We start from the raw sequence: 19,410 nt of genomic DNA on the forward strand, positions 1-19,410 counted from the left end.
ATATATTCATGTCTTACACTTCTCCCTCAGTACTTCAGGCAACAGTGCACCGTCTGTTCAGACATCTCTGGCACTGGCCGTTCCAGTGAATACACTTTCTACAATGTGCACAGAATCCGGAGTTCGCATTCCCTTGCATGTGATAATGAAGGTCTAAAACTATTTGCATGTTTTCTTAACTTGGTCTTTCGGAGTCTAAGTCCTCGGTTACACTTTTGTTTAGACTTTTATCACCCGATCACTCCAGGATGCGTTAACTGACAGTTCTGGCCGGTCCCAGATCAGATCCTGCTCTCATTGTGTTCCGATGAGCTAGACAACACCTTGAGGTGATAAGGCTCGCATTCTGACTGGATAAGGTTTGATAGAGCCACCTGGGTACAATGTGGGCAGACTACTGGCTATGTCTTTAAAGCCAACAATGAGCCCGCCAGGATTCTCCCGGTATGCATGGTTTTCACTTGCCCGAAGTCCCCAGACCAATTCGTAAATGCATATTAGTCTGAAACCTCCCTGTTGGTTTTTTATTTCAAAAAGGCAATATCAACGGCTGCAGACCGAAATGCCTCTGGACGCAATTAGACAGACCTACAACCAATCAGAGCGACATAACCTGCTCTGCTTGGCTGCCATCTTGGTTGTTTATGAAAAGGCCTCAAAGGCATAACCGGCCCAATATGAGATCAACGGTTGTGAATGGCCTGACCATGGCCAGGTCTGCTGGAAGGCTGTCTGAACGGGGGGGGGGGGGGGGCAGACACATAAGTCAGAGCAAATACAACTTTAGCTTTCAGCTTTCGCTTTGGTCTCCAGTCACTACTCAGAAGAGCCTGTGTTTTGGGATGTTTTTGGTTTGTAAGAGAGTACGACCCATCCCACGTCTGTCTTGGTGAATTACGCCCATGCTCTCATCTGCACTTGAAAGTAATTCCCCATTTATCTATCTCCCCCGTCAACATGACACAACAAGATGATGGTGGGTGTCAGCCTTGCTTTATACTCTTACAAACATATTCAAATCAGTACTGAGTACTGTCCTCTGACTCTGTTGTAGGGGAATGTTTTTTGCGCATGCCAGAGACATCAAACCTTTAAAATATTTAGCTTAATCTGTACATGGTCTCAAACATAACCGCTCCATTTGGATAAAACATACATTGTAATTAATTAATGGGACGCTAGTTAGGTTAACGTTCTTCATGGAGAACACTGTGCATGTGACCGTGACTCCATTCACACACCCTCCTCTCCTCCCAGCCGCCGGCTACAGCACCCCGAGCTACAAGAAGACCCCGCCCCCCGTCCCGCCCCGCACCACTTCCAAGCCCCTCATCTCCGTCACGGCCCAGAGCAGCACAGAGTCCACCCAGGACGCCTACCACGACGGACGGCACCCGCGGGGGGGCATGTGGGCCCCCGACGGCCTGGGCCTGGGCCTGGGCCTGGGGCTCAGCCTGGGCACGGCCCTGTACAACTCCACCGACAGCCTGGACAGCGCCAAAGCCGTCAGCATAGCCATGGAGGCGGCGGGCGCCATGGCCGGCAGGAGGCACCCCTCCACGGACAGCCACAGCTCGGTGCAGACCTGCGACAAGGCAGTCCTCGTGTCCAAGGCGGAGGAGTACCTGAAGACGCCCCGCTCCTCCATAGGGATCCAGGTTAGTGGAACCACACTCTGACTAGCTGCTCCATAGGGATCCAGGTTAGTGGAACCACACTCTGACTAGCTCCTCCATTGGGATCCAGGTTAGTGGAACCACACTCTGACTAGCTCGTCAATAGGGACCCAGGTTAGTTGAACCACACTCTGACTAGCTCCTCCATAGGGATCCAGGTTAGTTGAACCACACTCTGACTAGCTGCTCCATAGGGATCCAGGTTAGTTGAACCACACTCTGACTAGCTGCTCCATAGGGATCCAGGTTAGTTGAACCACACTCTGACTAGCTCCTCCATAGGGATCCAGGTTAGTTGAACCACACTCTGACTAGCTCGTCCATAGGGACCCAGGTTAGTTGAACCACACTCTGACTAGCTGCTCCGTAGGGATCCAGGTTAGTTGAACCACACACTGACTAGCTGCTCCATAGGGATCCAGGTTAGTTGAACCGCACTCTGACCAGCTCGTCCATAGGGATCCAAGTTAGTTGCACTGACAGGCCTCTCTGTAAGGACCCAAAGTTGCCCCGTCTTCATATCAATAAGGATCTAGTTTAGTCTAATAATATACTGAGCAGCTTTTGCTTAACATTCTTGTCCATTGGGATCCTGGTTAGACGCATGCTACTAGTCTGTGAATGAGGTAATGTGTTTCTCAAGGCTTGGAGTATTTGCATTATTGAAGTGTGTGCGTTTGTGAGTGCATTCATAAAAAAAAAAAGAATGCTTAGCATGATGGCATTATCAAAGCAAATCACTGCCATTTGCATAAACATTCAGACACACTCTCACTCACTCTCAGATGTGCATGAATGCAGGCAGAAACACACTAAGTAGAACTGCTCTCCAGCATCTAAAAATAGCATGGAATGAGTCATCCTACTGCAATCAATTAGGATTCAACTCATGCTAGAGTGGCTTTTACTGAATGGTGGTTCCAGCTCTCTTCATATACTACCTCGCCTCCTCCCTGTAGGTGCTGTTCCTTGCCTCTCCTTCTCTCCCTTAATCGCCATCTCACTGACTGCCCATCCACCGCCCCCATCTTTATTCACCAGTGATGCTAGCGGCCGCTTATTCACTCAACATGTTCCGACCCTCGGATCGAAAGGTTAAAAGTCGCTCTGCCGCTCGGCAATGGGGGGACCGTAGGGTCTGTGATATGACTCAGGATCTCACCTGTTGGAACGAAAGGAGCATTATATAATAGGCGTCTGACCCATCAGGGTTGTTAAAGGGATACGCAAAGGTATCTGTAAATCTGTCTTACTCCGATATCGGACGGGTTGTCTGATGTTGATTCGTCCAGAAGGGGATTTCCCGGGTTTAGCATTTGCTTTCCGTCAGCCGCCTTCATTGACTTTGCAGAGTGACGCTTGCCTAACTTCTGTTCATGTGAGGGGAAGTCAACTTTTAATTACTTTTCCAAAGATTTTCAATACAATGTGTTTTCCGAATAGTCTCCTTTCCAAATCGAGTTGCCAGTGGCAACACAATGAGATTGGAGTTTGTTTACAAGCACACTGATAATTCGGCATCTCTGCATTCGTGGCGCTGCTACAATTATATTATCCGCTGCCTCTGGCTGGGCGGTCTGCGCGGACGGCCACCTGTCAGTGTGGTGTGTCACCATCACCGAGAATAGTGCAGAGTTATCTGTGTGTTTGTAGACAAACTCCAATCAAGTGGTGTTGTTGTTACTGGCCCTCGACTTGAATGAGGGACTATTCATAACACATTCAAGTCAGGTCTTATTTACTATACCACGAAGGGAAATGTTGTTGCAGCCAGTTTAAAACGCATTCAATCCATCATGAATACAACATGAAAGAAAACATACCAGACAGGACACAGATACAATAATACAAAACAGTACTGTGACAAAACAGTACAATGCAAGATCATTCCACAAAAGACAAGCAAATGACTGAGGGCAGAATGAAAGGGCTGTGTGCAGTCATTTGTTCAAATTCAGGCTTCTTAATAGAGTGCAATCAGAAAAGCACTGCAATTAGTCTTTGAATTTATTTATAACCCCTGAGTTGGAACTGCGTCTTCTACCTGAAGGTCGACGCACAAACTCCATCTGTAGGGGGTGATCAGTACAGACCAACACGACATGGGGGCCTTCCTCTTGACCTGCCGATTATAACGGTCGGACCCCGAATACCATTGGAAATCTTTGGAAAGTAATCAAAAGTCTATTCTCCACACATGAACAGAAGTCACAGAAGGCCACTGTATTCAATGCAAGTGGCGAATGAAAAACAAATGTTAACCCCTTGATCTCCTTTCTGAAAACACAATGAGGAATTTGGATTTAAACAACTATAGTCCAAATCTAAGTAAGACAGCCAAACGCCAATTTACATATATCCAGACGAATCCCTTCAAGCTTTTCACTTCATTGTATTCAACGCTTCCTTAGTTAGATTGCCTGGGCCGTCCACAAGCCCTGTTATCTCAGCATTCTCCTTCCTCCTCTTCCTCCTACTCCTTTCCTCACCGCTCATTAGTTGTTCTATTCTGAATTATTTTAATGTCATTCCTTTCAGTGTCCCCTAACTATTACAATTTTACATTCCCGCCGTCCCCTGACCAGGGCTAAAGACATTGAGATGAATTCAGGAGTCAGGCCAAATTGATTCTCATACGCCGTCGAGTCTTGATTGCTGCAAATAACCCCCCAGGCAATTCCATTGTAGTGGTCTTTCACTGCGGCCAATTGGAAACACAGGGAGGACTTCTGGGCACGAGCCAAACAGTTAATGTTATTTTGAAAGTCACTTGAATCTGTCACATGGGCGACGCTGTGTTGTTGGATTATTCCATCCCCGTCCCGCGGCTCGGATCGATGGAATGTTCCTTCTATGTCATGAGACATTAAGAGCAGCCTATTAATAGGCCGGCATGTCACCAGTTAGCCAATCGAAGAAGAGCAAGGTGGAGTAGCGTACGTTGAATGATTGGACTCTGCATTTAACATAAACACGCATGCACACAAACACACACACACACACACACACACACACGCACACACACACACACACACACACACACACACACACACATGCACGCACTCGTACTTGTGCTCACACGTGTGCATCCCCATTAAACCCTCAGTCCCCTACCAACAAAGTTCCTCCCATCCGTTCATCCATCAATTCATCCCTTCTCTCTGCATCAGTAGTCGCCCTCGCTACCTGCCTGCGTGTGGGGTCCATGGCCCCCTGCTCGGGTTACCCCCTCCATCCAGTGGGTCATCAGAGGCGCTGACCCCTTCCCCACTGGTTAACGCTCATCAAAAGTGGGAGAAAGGAGTGACAATGGAGAAAGGAAACACTGTCATCACTGGCCACACCTCGCCGCCCAAAACTCCCCCGGAGGCGATTTGCAATCTTTTTATTTTTTAATCAAACAGAGCTAACCCTCTCAGATTCTGTGCCCTTGCGGTCTGTACTGAAAGAAGAAAAAGGAGATAACGCTAAAGAAGGGATGTGTGCGTGTGTGTGTGTGTGTGTGTGTGTGTGTGTGTGTGTGTGTGTGTGTGTGTGTGTGTGTGTGTGTGTGTGTGTGTGTGTGTGTGTGTGTGTGTGTGTGTGTGTGTGTGTGAGTAGGAAAGAGGGCAAACGGAGAGAAAGAGGAGTAGAAAGATTGGAACAGGAATTATTATTATTATGTGATATCAGCCCCAGTGGTTTGCATGGAGAACAAAGTGTCTTTGATTACAATGGGCTGGACTAAGAAGGTCCCCATCTCCAGGCAAGTGAGACACGGGGAGGGGTTGGTGGGACCGTGGGGCTGAGGGGACGCCTGTCATCTTCCCCATGGCAACAAAGTTACTTCGGAAAACTTTGAAGGGTTGAAAATGGCTATCGATACTACAGTGTTACGAGCGTTTGTTGAGGTCACAGCAAGACAGGGAGGACACCCGCTGGGGGAAAGGTTTCAGCAAGATTTATTACACTCACAATTATTGAGTTTATTATGAGTAGATACTAAATATAACATATGGCGGCTCATCAAGACTAGTAGTAAGCAAATGCATTCAATTTGACCCTGGTACAGGGAATCCAGCCAGCGCCAAAGAATAAACAGGACTTCAGTCTAGTCGGTCAGTTCGTCAGTCAACCATCAGCTCCTGCAGACGAGGAAGCTGATTGGCTGAGGGCAAAAAAAAAACGAAAAGAGGTTCTAACAGACAAAGATGCCCGTGCCGTCACAATACCCAACATGTTCTTTTGTGACAATGAAATACCGTGCACCCCACGGAATTGGTGGCAATTTGTCCCGGCGCACTCACACAGAGATGCCTTCGTCACTCGACATCTTTGTATAGATTCTTCATCACCGGCAATCACGAATTCTCCGCGCGCCGATGTGAATGCCGCCTGTGCCCTTGTCAATCTCCGACCAGTGACTGGCTCTCTCCCTTTTCATAAGCTGAACCTTGCAATTCCTCCTAACACAAAGTGGCGGAGGTTGCTCTCATATTTGCCGCTCAGCTCTCATTGGCTCTCTAACAGTAGCGGGGGGGTTTTCGCGCCGCCGCCGACTGGACAGTTCTCTCTCTCTAAAAATGTCACGCCGTGGCTCCAGCTCTGACCGTGGAGACGTCCAAACTCAAATTTGACATTACACACAAGACACACTCGTCACCGGCTCAAGGTCACACAGGCGGAATGATCCGGAGATAAGATGGATGGATGGGCGGATAGGTGGATGGAAGCAGGGTCGGGGGCGGCCAGAGAAATGGACGGAAGGGATCTTTATTCATCCCAGGGTAAAGATTTGGTTGTAAGAGCCGCAAATATCAGCAGGAATTTACAGTAGACGATACAATCTCAGTTTCTATCAACAGCAGCACTAGTGCATTAAAAAAAGCCAGTCAGTTTTAACCACAGTCATGCAAGCCAGAGGAAGAAGGATCTATGAGCGTAATGATTGTTACTAGTTGTAAGTCACACTTCCATCTGTATTTATGTACACCCATATACCTTTCACTTGAAATGGAGGAATCCATAAAGTGCCCATTGCGAAGAACACACAGATGTGAGCTGAAGTTGGAGAGATATTTTTAGCTCCATCATAAAAAGTCCACTCTACCCTGGTGACCATCGTATCCCAGCCCTAAAGGCAGGTCAGGGACCGCGTTATCAATCTAATGAGTTAGAGAGGCTGGCCGAGAGAGAGGCGATGGTGCCACTTTTGAGGAATACAAAAATAGAGTTATGGTTTTCCAACCATCTTTTTTCATAAAAAAAAAAGGAAAAGAGAGAAGTGACGTAGGATGACTTGATGTCTATTATAGTAACTGTTACTATGGGGTAACATGGAGGTTTTTGCTAAGGGTTCTTGTGGCCTGGGATGGCCCTGCTGCTGATTCAGAGCAGTCTCAAGATGAATCACGACGCATCCATTCCACAATATCTCTCTCTCTCCCATCTCTGTTACCATGGTTACCGCACAGCCATCCCCACTCTGAAGTGGCGCTCTGATGGCGTTGCAGTGTTGTGGAGAGGAACATGTTTGTAGAGCACGTGAGCGTGTGTGTGTGTAGAAAACGTGGTGGGAGGCACACCGACGACGCTTTCCTGGATTGACAACCCCACTGTGAACCCAATAACACGATAAATATTACTAAGCCTTCTTAACGTTTTCACAGTCAAAACAATCCCTTCCGGGGATTCACTTATTTATAACACAATTATGCCTCCGGATGTGTGAGACGCACGTTCCTACAGAGGCTGGTAGGGGCTTTTCTTTAAGTGGTCGGCTATGTTTTATAATTTACAAAGCGCGCCTTTACACATTAACTTCCATCCGAGCGAAAAGCCCTCCTAATGAACACTGCTGCTATCGTTGCCCCCGACCCTCCCCATTAATCATTCAACGTGGTCTGCTCGGGGCTGGTAACGTAGCATTAAGGCACTCCCAACACAGCCACTGGTGTGGGGGGGGGGGATCTCAGAGGCTCCTGTAATGAAGGGCTTTCGTTGTGTCGTGTTTTGCTCTCCTCCTCCCCGGCGCTAGGTGGAGGCGGCCACGGACTCGGAGTCGGAGAGTAAAGGCTCCCGGGAGTACCATTCTGTTGGCGTCCAGGTGGAGGACTCCAAAAAGGGGTACGCTGTGGAAGAGGACCAGGTGTTTTTCGGCCCTGTTAGAGAAGATTGTTCTGTGCTCTCCCTCAATGTGTGTACTGTACACAGTGGACTGTGTTGTCGTTATGGAGGGTATAATAGGCGTTCGTTCAGTGCGTTTGGCATTTACTTGTTTGTTTGTTTGTGTGTGTGTGTGTGTGTGTGTGTGTGTGTGTGTGTGTGTGTGTGTGTGTGTGTGTGTGTGTGTGTGTGTGTGTGTGTGTGTGTGTGTGTGTGTGCGTGCGTCTGTGTGTGTGTGTGTGTGTGTGTGTGTGTGTGTGTGTGTGTGTGTGTGTGTGTGTGTGTGTGCGTGCGTCTGTGTTTGTGTACGTACTGTATGTGTGTTTGTGCGAGTGCATGATGATATGCATGCATGTGGTTTTACGTGCATATGTACCTGTGTGTGAGTGTGTGTATGTGCATGTGTGTGTGCATATGTGCATTCGTGCATATCCTTGCGCCTTTATTTGTGCACGTTTGATTGTGCGAGTGAGTGAAAATATGCATGCGTGTGTTTGTACGTGCATGCGTACCTGTGTGTGTGTGTGTGTGTGTGTGTGTGTGTGTGTGTGTGTGTGTGTGTGTGTGTGTGTGTGTGTGTGTGGGTGTGTGTGTGTGTGTTTATGTACGTGTGTGTGTGTTTGTGTGAATGCGTGATGATATGCATGCATGCGTGCGTGCGTGCGTGCGTGCGTGTGTGTGTGTGCGTCCCTGCGTGTGTGCGGCCCCCAGGCAGGGCCGCTTCAAGCGCTCCAACAGCGTGACGGCGGGCGTGCAGGCGGACCTGGAGCTGGAGGGCTTCCCCACCATGGAGGACAAGGGCCTGCAGTTCGGCGGCGGCTTCCAGCGCCACTCGGAGCCCAGCACGCCCACGCCGTACGGCGGGGTGCGCACCGTGCGCACCCAGGGACTCTTCAGCTACCGCGAGGACTACCGCACGGCCGCCGAGCCCACCAGCCCGCGGGAGACCGCCCCCGGCGAGGGGGGCGGCGGCTGGCAGCTGGAGCCCCCCCCGCCCCGAGAGAGTGGCGGCGGTGGCGGCGGCAGCGGCGGCGCCTCGTCGGGCGAGTCGGGCCGGGCGTCGCCCTCGCTGCGGCGCGACGGCAGCTGGTTCATGCAGCTGCTGCACACGGAGACCAAGAGGATGGAGGGCTGGTGCAAGGAGATGGAGGCGGAGGCGGAGGAGCACGACCTGTCGGAGGACAGTAAGTGTGTGTGTGGCCGTGGTTTGGTGCGGGGGGAGGCCCGGTGTTGTCGTCGAGTGATTGGCCGGACCGACGCGCCTGGGAGAGCACAGTGGAATGGAAGAGAGGGAAGAGGAGTGGTTATGTGTTCTGCTGTTTTTTTAGACGTTTCACTCGGGAGGAGATCAATCTGTGTGAGATATCTCCCTCTGACGTTGTTTACATGTATAGGCCTGTTGTATTGACTGAATCTCTGACCTGAGCGCCTTTTTGCGTGTATCTGCGTGTGTGTGTGTGTGTGTGTGTGTTGTGTGTGTTCTCCAGCCCTAGGGAAGATCCGGAGCGCGGTGGGTAGCGCTCAGCTGCTCATGTCCCAGAAATTCCAGCAGTTCTACTGGCTGTGTCAGCAAAACCTGGTGAGGAGCCGTCGCTGAGACCTGCCGCCCTGACCTCTGCTGTCTGGTTTGGGTGCACTGGTACCGAATGGGACTCAGTGGAATACACAGGGAATACTTAAGTCAAAGTAAATCCACAGTGTGATTTGCACACCCCAGGTATGGGCCATTGTACAGGTGTGCGGGGAATGTTTGCATGTATGGATGCATTCAGGATCACGGCTAACGCGGTTTGAAGAGAGAGAATCCAAACCGGGTTTCCATCAAGTTTATTGTAAGGCACCATGACCTTCCTACCGTCTTGGCACGATATTGTGTTTCTCCAACACGCAGAATACATTTCATTAAACAGCGATCGAACTGTAATTTTCCAGCAGGAACAAGAAACTGCTTGTTGAAAGCGAATCAGGTTTTTGTAAATCCGTATATATACTGTTAAACCACTGAGGAAGTGTTATGTAAGCCTCTTTTTCATTACTCCTTACAGTTTCCCAAGCCCTCCAACAAAGATGTACGATGTATTTCATCGTACATAATGTGCAGCTCTTTGATATTTCACAAAAATTACATAAATAAGAGACGTTCAGAGATGTGTTCGTTTTATCAAGCTGCCTGCATCATTTACCCTATGGAAATCCATGCCACCGACGCCTGACCTGAAAAAACAGCTTTGTGAAGGGAAAACTATGTAAATAGGAGGAGCAAGAGGGTGTTTGAAACCCTCTCACTCAACATCAAGGCTAAAAACCCTCCCAGAAATCTCACTTCAGATCAGACTCGCAAGCTTCTGAAGCATGTGCACTTGCGAGCGTTTGAGGAACAGCCAAACAGCCCAGTCAGGATGATGGATGACATATTGTTAAAATGATTCCTCAGATTCCCCATAAATATCTTTTATCACCTCATTAACAGTGTTACTACCTAAAAATAGATATTATTATCACATTTATTACATGGCATAATTGAATCCTCATTGATTGAGTATATATATATATATTTATATATATATATACACAGTATCTATATATTATTATATATATATAACCTGTAAATCAATTTCACATTTTAAACGAAGAGAGCAGCTCGTTGAGCAGCGGAGGCTGTAGGTTTTGTGTCATCCTTCCATCAATTTTAAAAGGTTAGCAGAAAGCGTATGCTAGAAAGGAGAACCGCGTGGGAACCGGCGGCGCCAAAGACCAGCATGTCTCCGGGGCGCGGGTGGAGCCACTAGGGGCGTAATAATAGAGCCCGTGTCATCTCGTAGAAGGGCCCGCCACTGGAAAGACCCTTTGTTTGCGGGAAGTTTGACGACAAATTCAAGTCTATTCCCCAAACCGCTGCTGGGGTAAGCGCTCTTCCCTCGACGCGTCGCCGCTGTTGCAAGCCCAACGGGGGCGCCGCTACAGTCTCAGAACGGCCTCGAGAAACCCTCTCCTGCGGTCTCTCTCTTCAGAGCCAGAGCTCTCCACACTTCTACACGGTGCCTGGTCCTCCACCAGAAGCACCCCCCCCCCCCCCCCCCCCCCCCCCAGCCTCTGGTGTGCTGTTTGCCTTGACTTGGCTCGAGAGGAATGAGCTCTATGCATTGGGACAGGTACAGCAATTGCAGCCTGTCTTCTCTGGAGCCAGGCCCAGCTCCAGAAGTGACAGGCTAGAGTTGTGCAACCTGTCCCACACACCTGTGAGTGCGCTGCCGAGCTTCGGTGATGTGGGTCATGGGGAACTCCGGGAGATGGGCCTCCGAGCTTCTATAGACTAGCAGGCTATTAGAAAGTAGCCTTTAAGACTGGCCGCCGTGGGAAAGATGATGTGAATCGTCACATCACAGACATAACTCCCCATTCCCACATGCGCTGCCATTCTCTGCACCCGCAATACAGGCTGCAGGGGTTAACATGTTTCCTTGTCGTGACACGTAAGCATTCCGACATTTCCAATGGAAATATGGTCGAGTCGACCCAATCTATATTTATATTACAGAGTTCGCTGTTCATGTTTGCATCGAAGCAATTTAATCCCACCCTAGTCTGAAGGTAAATAGTGCCATAAGTGTTATGTAATTGCCACCCCAGCCATTCATTTTTCAAACGTTTTGTGTATTTTGTGTTGTTCAGGATCAGCCTGAGGCACTCGGCTGTCGCCATTAACCGTTTGCAAAACAATTACCGATGCTTGCCCTCTACCATAGACTGTTTGCTCACATCCTCTAGGAAGGGGGAAATGCAAAGGTCCACACACTTTCGCAGGTTCATACATTAGATATTAGCTTCCAGCTCTGAAATGCACCGTAAGCACTTTAAAGGTATTAGTGTGACCTCTCGTGGCCCGTGAACCCCTGTCTGGGTACCCGTAGGGCCAGCCACTGAGTCGGGGGAGCGCCTTGGATTTTATTGTCCCTTCATAATAGAGACTTCATACTTTGATAAATAATACCGGGCAGGGTATTATTACTGGGCAAGTCATTTACTAATTCAGATCTCATTTGTGGCATAATGAAAGGATGTCATAACTGGTTCATAATCGACACGACATGGAAAGCTGAAAATGGCACATGGAAAAGTAGTGACCGGAGAGCTCTGGGGGGGGGACCACTACTGGGGAAAGCTGATGAGGACATCTATTGGTGGTAACCGGAACTGCAGATCAAAGACCATTCATATTTTCTATTAGTTTGTACATTCTTGGTTGCGTGTGTTTTATCCCCAGGACCCCAGCGCCATGCCCCGGCCCACCTCTCAGGACCTGGCCGGCTTCTGGGATCTCCTGCAGCTCTCCATCGACGATGTCACCGTTAAGTTTGAACAGCTGCAGCAGATCAAGAACAACAACTGGAGACCTTTAGACACCCCGGAGAAGAAGGTAGGCTTCCGGACCGCGATCGCCACTCCATTTCCAGCCTCTTAGCTAATCAGAACCTCTGTGTATAGGGAGTGTCCCAATGTTAATTATCTGGAGTTAATTGTGAATCTCCCTAATGAGCCAATCAGTGACGAGTTCAGATCAGCGCTTTGGAAGATATTTTCAGGCGCGAAACAAGATGTCAGGGCCCGTACCTCGACGCTCTGGGTCATAGGGATTGACTGGCCATCGAGCGTACCGGGCAATGCCCGGTGGGCTGGCAGGCGTTTTTGGGCCGACGAGGTTTACTCGTCGGCCCGAGGTTTCCTGTGTGTCACGGCCCAGCCATGTCACACAGCCGAGGGCCGAGGGCCGAGGTCCGTTCCTTCCCTCTCGGTCGTTCGGGCTGTCAACTTAATCTGAAAGTTCAATAAAACTTTGGCCCAGGCCATAAGTCATTATGATTTGTTCTGGGCTGGCCCTGGCCCTATCACACACACAGCAGAGGGCCGAGGTCCCGCCCCTTGGGCCTCGGCTGTCAGTCACGTCACTAACTGACAGAAAAATGGAGAAGAAACGTAAAGGAGGCGCGGAGAATCTCTCTCTCTCTCTCTCTCTCTCTCTCTCTCTCTCTCTCTCTCTCTCTCTCTCTCTCTCTCTCTCTCTCTCTCTCTCTCTCTCTCTCTCTCTCTCTCTCTCTCTCTCTCTCTCTCTCTCTCATACTTTAGGCTGCCACTTTGACTTACTGTGTTATAATTTGTTGTGTTTTAGTTAGTGTAGGCCTTAATAAAATAATACATATATTTTGTATTCTTCCTGTTGTTCTGTGTTCTTGCATTTTTTGCTGATTGTAAGACGGTTCAAACTGTACATATTATAAGCATTAGTAATTTCAGAGGGGATTTGACCTAGCTGCAAAAGTCTCTGCAAGTATAGTGAAAGAGCGTATGCATTTTTTAACATGGTTACTCTCTTCCATGTAGGCTACTGCGCTTTATTTTAATTGTTGAAACAGCACAATATGCAGATATATCCTCTGGTATGTTGTGTGCCTCCGCATGTCGTATAAATAATCATATGGGCTGCCATGGCCAAAAATGCCAGGGCCATTTTTTGGTCCCAGTCCAGCCCTGTCATCACAAATCAAAATCACACTGCGTTACATTTGTTTTAATAGTTTTTAAACTTTTTTTTTTATTATTATTATTATTACTAATAACCAAACCATGGGAACTATCTAATAAAGTAATAAAGACCAAAACGGAACACTCTTACAAATCGTTAGCCATCCATTTTCATAACACATTGCGTGTGTGGTTGTGTTTGTGTTTGTGAGAGAGAGAGAGAGAGAGAGAGAGAGCGAGAGAGAGAGAGAGAGAGAGAGAGAGAGAGAGAGAGAGAGAGAGAGAGAGAGAGAGAGAGAGAGAGAGAGAGAGAGAGAGAGAGTAGTGTAGTTTTATGTAGGCCTATGTATTCATTTATTGAAGACACCTTAACATTTGTTATTTGATAAGACTATTATATATATATTATTGATATTGTGTGTCATCCTTCTCCACAGCCACTAGCTCCCGTACCAAAGAAGGCGGTGAGACAGCGGAGCCTGGTGACCCGGGAGAAGTCCCTGGATCTCTCGGGAGCCGACCGCCACCGCCAGGAGGCCCGGCGCCGCCTCATGGCGGCCAAGCGCGCCGCCTCCTTCCGTCAGAACTCTGCGTCGGAGCGGGCGGACAGCATCGAGATCTACATCCCAGAGGCTCAGACCAGACTGTGAGGAGGAGGAGGGGTGGGGAGGAGGAGGCGGGGTGGTGGTGGTGGGTGAGCAAGGAGCTGCTCTTCCCTACTCCTGTTCTCTCTGGACGACTTTAGAAACTAGCCTTCTTTTTTTAAGACTCGCTCTCTGTCTCTCCCACGTACACACACACACACACACATGCTCTCTCTCTCTCTACTTTGTTGTTCCCTTCGACCATCTCTCTATCGTATGATCTCCCATGGCTCCCGTCTATGTCCACTTCCAACCATCGCCCGGTCGGACGGCCTAAAGTACGCGCCCGTGACCACTTCCCGGGTCGTCCGAGCGGGATAAGTTATCAGACATGTGTTCTCACTTCACGACATTGGTTTAGGGTTTCCTCATTGGTCTGCTGGTGATCGCCATTGCCCAACCACATCAGCTCATCCAATCTCCAGGAAGCGGCCATAATATTTGTTATATTTGACAGCATTTACATTTTTTTTGCTGTAAGTGCCATTCAAGAAAAACAGTGCAGCTTTGAAAAAGAAAATACCAGAAAATAAGAGGAAGGATTTGTGCAAATTTAATAAACCTGTTTGATACTTTGGGTTTAACTGTTCAACATGAAATGGAGAGAGAGACAGAGAAAGAGAGAGATGGAGAGAGATATATCACCAACGGTTGATGTGGAAAATCTTTGAAAAGTGCCAATGCTTGAAAATACCTCAATGCCGTGCACATTGGCCGTGTTCACCCATGGAGAGGCGGTGGTGGACGGCTAAATGCTGTTTCTAACCCACGTCATCCGGTCCAAGTGCAACATTCTACTGATCGCGTGGGAAACCATCTTCGGATGACGTCAGCCCACTCATTAGCCTTCGCCATAGTTCCCTGCCTTGTGTCTATTCTGTAATCCCATGTATCGACGTTTACTTGAATCCAACATGCCAATCTCAAGTCTTGTGCCAACATTATTTTTGTATTCTATTTTTTTGTTTTCTCGTAACCACTGCATCACTGTATGTATGTATGTATGTATGTATGTGTGTATGTAAGCGTTCAGGATGTTTTTTGTGTGTGTGTGTGTGTGTGAAAATCCTCAGATCACATATGTGTAGACAAATGCACTCAAGCACTTCTAAATATCCCTCTATTTCCAAGGGAAATGTACCTACCCGAGTTCCCGACTGTACTGTTGTCATTTCCAATCTTGAGCAGGATGTACTGTCCACTTTGTATCATTACATATCCATTTCATTTCAACAACATTTGTTTTTGGTCATTTCAGTGAATACATATATATATATATATATATACATATATATATATATATATGTATACATATATATATATATATGTATATATATATATGTGTATTAAAATGTATGCATTCAAATGTTATGCTTTTCGTGTAATTGTCAAATCTCTCTGGGCTTTCTAAACCAACAGCCTCGGCTACAAATTGTCTGCAGCTGATGTGCTCCGATTCCCCATATCCCTCTCCGAGAACAGATTCATAATTGTTGTAATTGAATCTGAAGTGGAAATAAAAATTTCCATAAAGAAAAAGAAATAGTCTACTTCACTCATATAACCACTGCCCCCTCTACCCCCATCCAAACAAAGCCTGGAGATAAAAATCCAATTAACAGAAAGCTGACATGCATATTTCTGCACCCGACTCATGAATCACACTCATCCATACGTAATTTTCGCCGACTGGCCATAATATGTGTTGATTGTTCTCAGCATTATATGGAATTAGAAAAACTACAATTACAACTGGAGCAACAATTAGTGGATTGACTTACAGAGGGAGTCTGTCCTTGAGTCTCTTCTCAGTATGAATTATTGGCTGCTCTGAAGGGTCCTTCTGATGAGAACATCTGAGTCTTCGCTTTGTCAAAACTGGGCTGAAGTCACACAAGTCATAGAATGATTTTTTTCAACCCATATAGTGGGATTGTCTTAATGAGTGAAGTATTTGGATAATCAACCATATGGTGCTCCTTTTTATTAGATTATCAGTACGAGGCAAACAATCAATGCAACACAATGTGCTGTGGAATGACCAATTAATCACAGTCCTTTGTCCTTCAATATAACTAGATCGGGTTAATTATTGGCGATGTTTGTGTGAGGGGTATAGACTTATATTGGATAGCGTGTGACAAAGATGTAAGTACATTGGTGTTAAAGGGACTTAACAGGTTTCTTTAACGGGCAATTTATCCAATCCTTGCAGATTGGTTGGCCTGTTTGTAAATCCATTCTTTTTTTGTATTTGGATTTGGATATGTCCCTCCAAAGTTGAACTGGTTAATCTTCAAAAAGAATCCCTCCACATATCATAGCAAAACACTTTCACAGGGCTGGAAAACACTGCGTAAAGTTGCATTCTCACATGCGGCAGACAATAAAAGCCCATTGACTACATCAGTAGGAATAACAAATACATTATGAGGCTGCCTCACTAACAATAAGTGTGTTCAACAATGCAGATGCAACCTAGTATTTGCAAGAATAATGCTAATTAATAAAATGCATCACATAAGCAAACCGCTTCAAGTGTTACATTTCTGAAACTAGTTTTTTTTTTTCTCTTTTATATCTTCATGGGCTTAGATACAGTCCAAACAGATGAGTTTTTTGGGTCTGCGACAGAAGATCCAGCCTTTCTGCTGTCCTGGTGTCCGTGGGGAGCTCGTTCTGCCTTTGTGGAGCCAGGGCAGCAAACCATTGGGATTATGTTGAGTGGCAGCAGCCCTTCTCCTGGTGAGGGAGTAGCAAGCCGTTTGGCAGTCGCAGAGCATAGTGGACATGCTGGGTTGTATGGTTATCTGTATCCTAGATGAAGGATTGGCCTGAGCCTTTCGCAGCACGGTAGGGGAATACCAGTGACTTTATTGGATTGGAGCAGCTACCGGTAGCCAGTGAAGGGTGCGGAGTAGCGTGGAGTGTAGTGTTGGAGACTTAATTAACCTGCATCAGAGGGGTCCCGCACCCTCCTACCATATTTCACCGTTGGGTCATGATCACGGTTTCAGGCATGCCACTTTGTGGGGCAGTACACAGTTCACGTTATAATTGATATTTCCAGCATAGACCAGAACACACACCCCAGTGTGCCTGCCATCTCTTCAGCAGGAGGGGCGCCTTTGATTTCATGTGATTTCTTTTCCTCCTTTATTTTATCCCTAGCAGAGCTTCAGCAGGGGTTTGTCATTGCAGGGTCGTGCGGACCATGTGTCTGCGATGCAAGGCCCTTGGCAGAGGAGCGACAGCTCACCTGCTGTTCTCTCACAGACTAACAGACAGCCAGACAGACACACCCGCTCTGGCACGTTGGCTTGGAGTCGGCAAACCAGAGCGCTGCAGCTCTGTTTCCCAGACTCCTTTGGTTTGCTTGAGCTAGTGGAACATTTGGAGAAGTAGTGTTTTGATTTTCTTCTTGTGCTAAATTACTGTTATTCTGTATCCCTCTTAAGTCTACTCTAGCATGTTGTAGTCTGTGAAGACTAGTCCAATTCGCGCTTGATCAGGACATCAACATGAACAAAGAAGATAATAGGTTCATTGTTATTCCCCAACAGGAGTAGATAAAGGTTCTTTGTGTGCATAAAGCAAACAAGCTTATGTAGGATTTTAGGGGCCTTGACGAGATCAAGCAATCAGGCACCAAGGCTTTTTGGAGAAAGCATTGATAGCCACTTTGTTTAGAAGCTATTGTGGCTGCAGGATATAAATACACCGTTTGGATACTTTATTTGTTCATTCTCGGCCAGTCTGGGCTTTGCAGAAATGCACGTCATCCAAACTGCTGAAGTGCCTCATATGCAAATTGATGAGGGCTGTTAGATGTGAAAAAAGGTTTGTGTGTGATTTGTGGAGCACTATGCCATAGCAACCACACTGGTAGAGTGTTGGGGCTTTCCACCACTCCATAGCAGCCTCCTCGTGACTTGCTTCATTGCTCCTCTGAAGCATTTTCCCAGTGAGACTGTGGCTATTTGAAAGTGTGTGAAGGTCAAAGGTGAAAACACAGTCTGCCAGAATGAGTTTGTTTGTAGGGACGTTTTGAATTAGTGCGGATATCATATTTTTTTTTTAATTAATTTGATTTTCCTCCCTTAAGAAGAAATAACCCAATAAATGGAAGATGCCTATATTTCACTTTCATAAAAATAACAATGAGCTCCAATTGCAATTTTTCTACTGAGGATGACCTAAGCATACACATTGCGGCATTGAATATGTACACACAGACACACACAAACTCACTCTCTCACTCAGTCTATAGGTATAGAGTTGTGTAAATCATAATTCATGTCACTACGTTGGTTCAACATAAGTTATCACACGTTTCCATCGAGACTGTTTGTTATTTCCCCTGACCATACGGTAGAGAGAAGATCATGGAGATGCAGAGATCCATCACTTCCTCAGAGTTGGAATATGGAACAACTATAATTACTATTTAGATGAAAAAAGAAAAGGTAGTTGTTTTGCGGAAAATAATATTTTCATTTCTTGTATATCATATCTTAAGTGAGTTAATATAAATGCCAAATATTCATTATTTGTAAAGAAATATATATATATATAGATATATATAGATATATAAATATATAATATATGCTTCATTGAGACATAACTATTTTCTGTTCCAGATCATGCTTGCTCTTTCTAAACATTTTCTTTTGTTATGGTTTCTTATAAGCTTTTATGATGGCATGCAAATTACTGATTCTGAATGTAGGCCCATTATTTACGGATATTATTTGGAACCATGATGCAGTTTTTGTTGTTGATCTCTTTATTTATTTGATCGCAAAGTTGTTTTTCAATGCGTTATATCTAAGCTATGTTTTCACCATGTTAACTTATCAGACGATTATTTTAGGAAAAACACATCTATTTCCTTTTCACTGATTCCCAAGGACCTTCTAAAACAATCCTTGCTTTTTTTTAGTTGTTTGATCATTGCTGAGGACCGTCCATTGTAAATAAATAATTCTGCAATTAAATTTTTGGAAGAAAACGTTCGGAAAATGTTGTGTATGTGGTGCTTCTTTGATCATATAAATGTGCTGTGTTTCAATGGTTTAATTTGTAGGCTATCAATCTGGTAATTCTTAGATTTGACACCTTACAAGTATGATATGTGCGTAGTTACAAATGTATAAATATTTAGAATGACTGTGGATCCAGAACAGGATTGGCCTACTCTATTGTGTGATATATTTGGTAGGATGGTAAAGATAATTCTGAGCGTTGTTGTACTGGTTTAAATACACAAATGCAAAAAAAAAAGGTCGTAAATAGTTTACACAGTAATAGTATCGTTTTTATTCCAACGTGATACTACTTCATAATTTCAAAGTAAAAATCTTTCCTTGCTTATTGATAGTAAGTATTGAGTGTACTGCCCTGAAGTTGAAACTATTGAAAATCTT

The 19,410-nt window shown here is 46.3% G+C and overlaps 1 protein-coding gene across 1 annotated transcript in view; it reads left to right on the forward strand.

The window, feature by feature from the left end:
* dlgap2a (discs, large (Drosophila) homolog-associated protein 2a) overlaps positions 1-13,990 on the forward strand; it is a 48,621-nt gene extending 34,631 nt beyond the window's left edge. Inside the window, exons 6-11 of the mRNA XM_056590718.1 lie at positions 1,258-1,658; positions 7,693-7,781; positions 8,532-9,004; positions 9,308-9,399; positions 12,085-12,237; positions 13,778-13,990. Of these exons, the coding sequence (XP_056446693.1) occupies positions 1,258-1,658; positions 7,693-7,781; positions 8,532-9,004; positions 9,308-9,399; positions 12,085-12,237; positions 13,778-13,990 (1,421 nt within the window). The remainder of the gene's footprint in view (positions 1-1,257; positions 1,659-7,692; positions 7,782-8,531; positions 9,005-9,307; positions 9,400-12,084; positions 12,238-13,777) is intronic.
* The last annotated feature ends 5,420 nt before the right edge of the window (positions 13,991-19,410 follow it).

Source organism: Gadus chalcogrammus, chromosome 5, assembly GCF_026213295.1.
Source record: "Gadus chalcogrammus isolate NIFS_2021 chromosome 5, NIFS_Gcha_1.0, whole genome shotgun sequence".
Lineage (NCBI taxonomy): Eukaryota > Metazoa > Chordata > Actinopteri > Gadiformes > Gadidae > Gadus > Gadus chalcogrammus.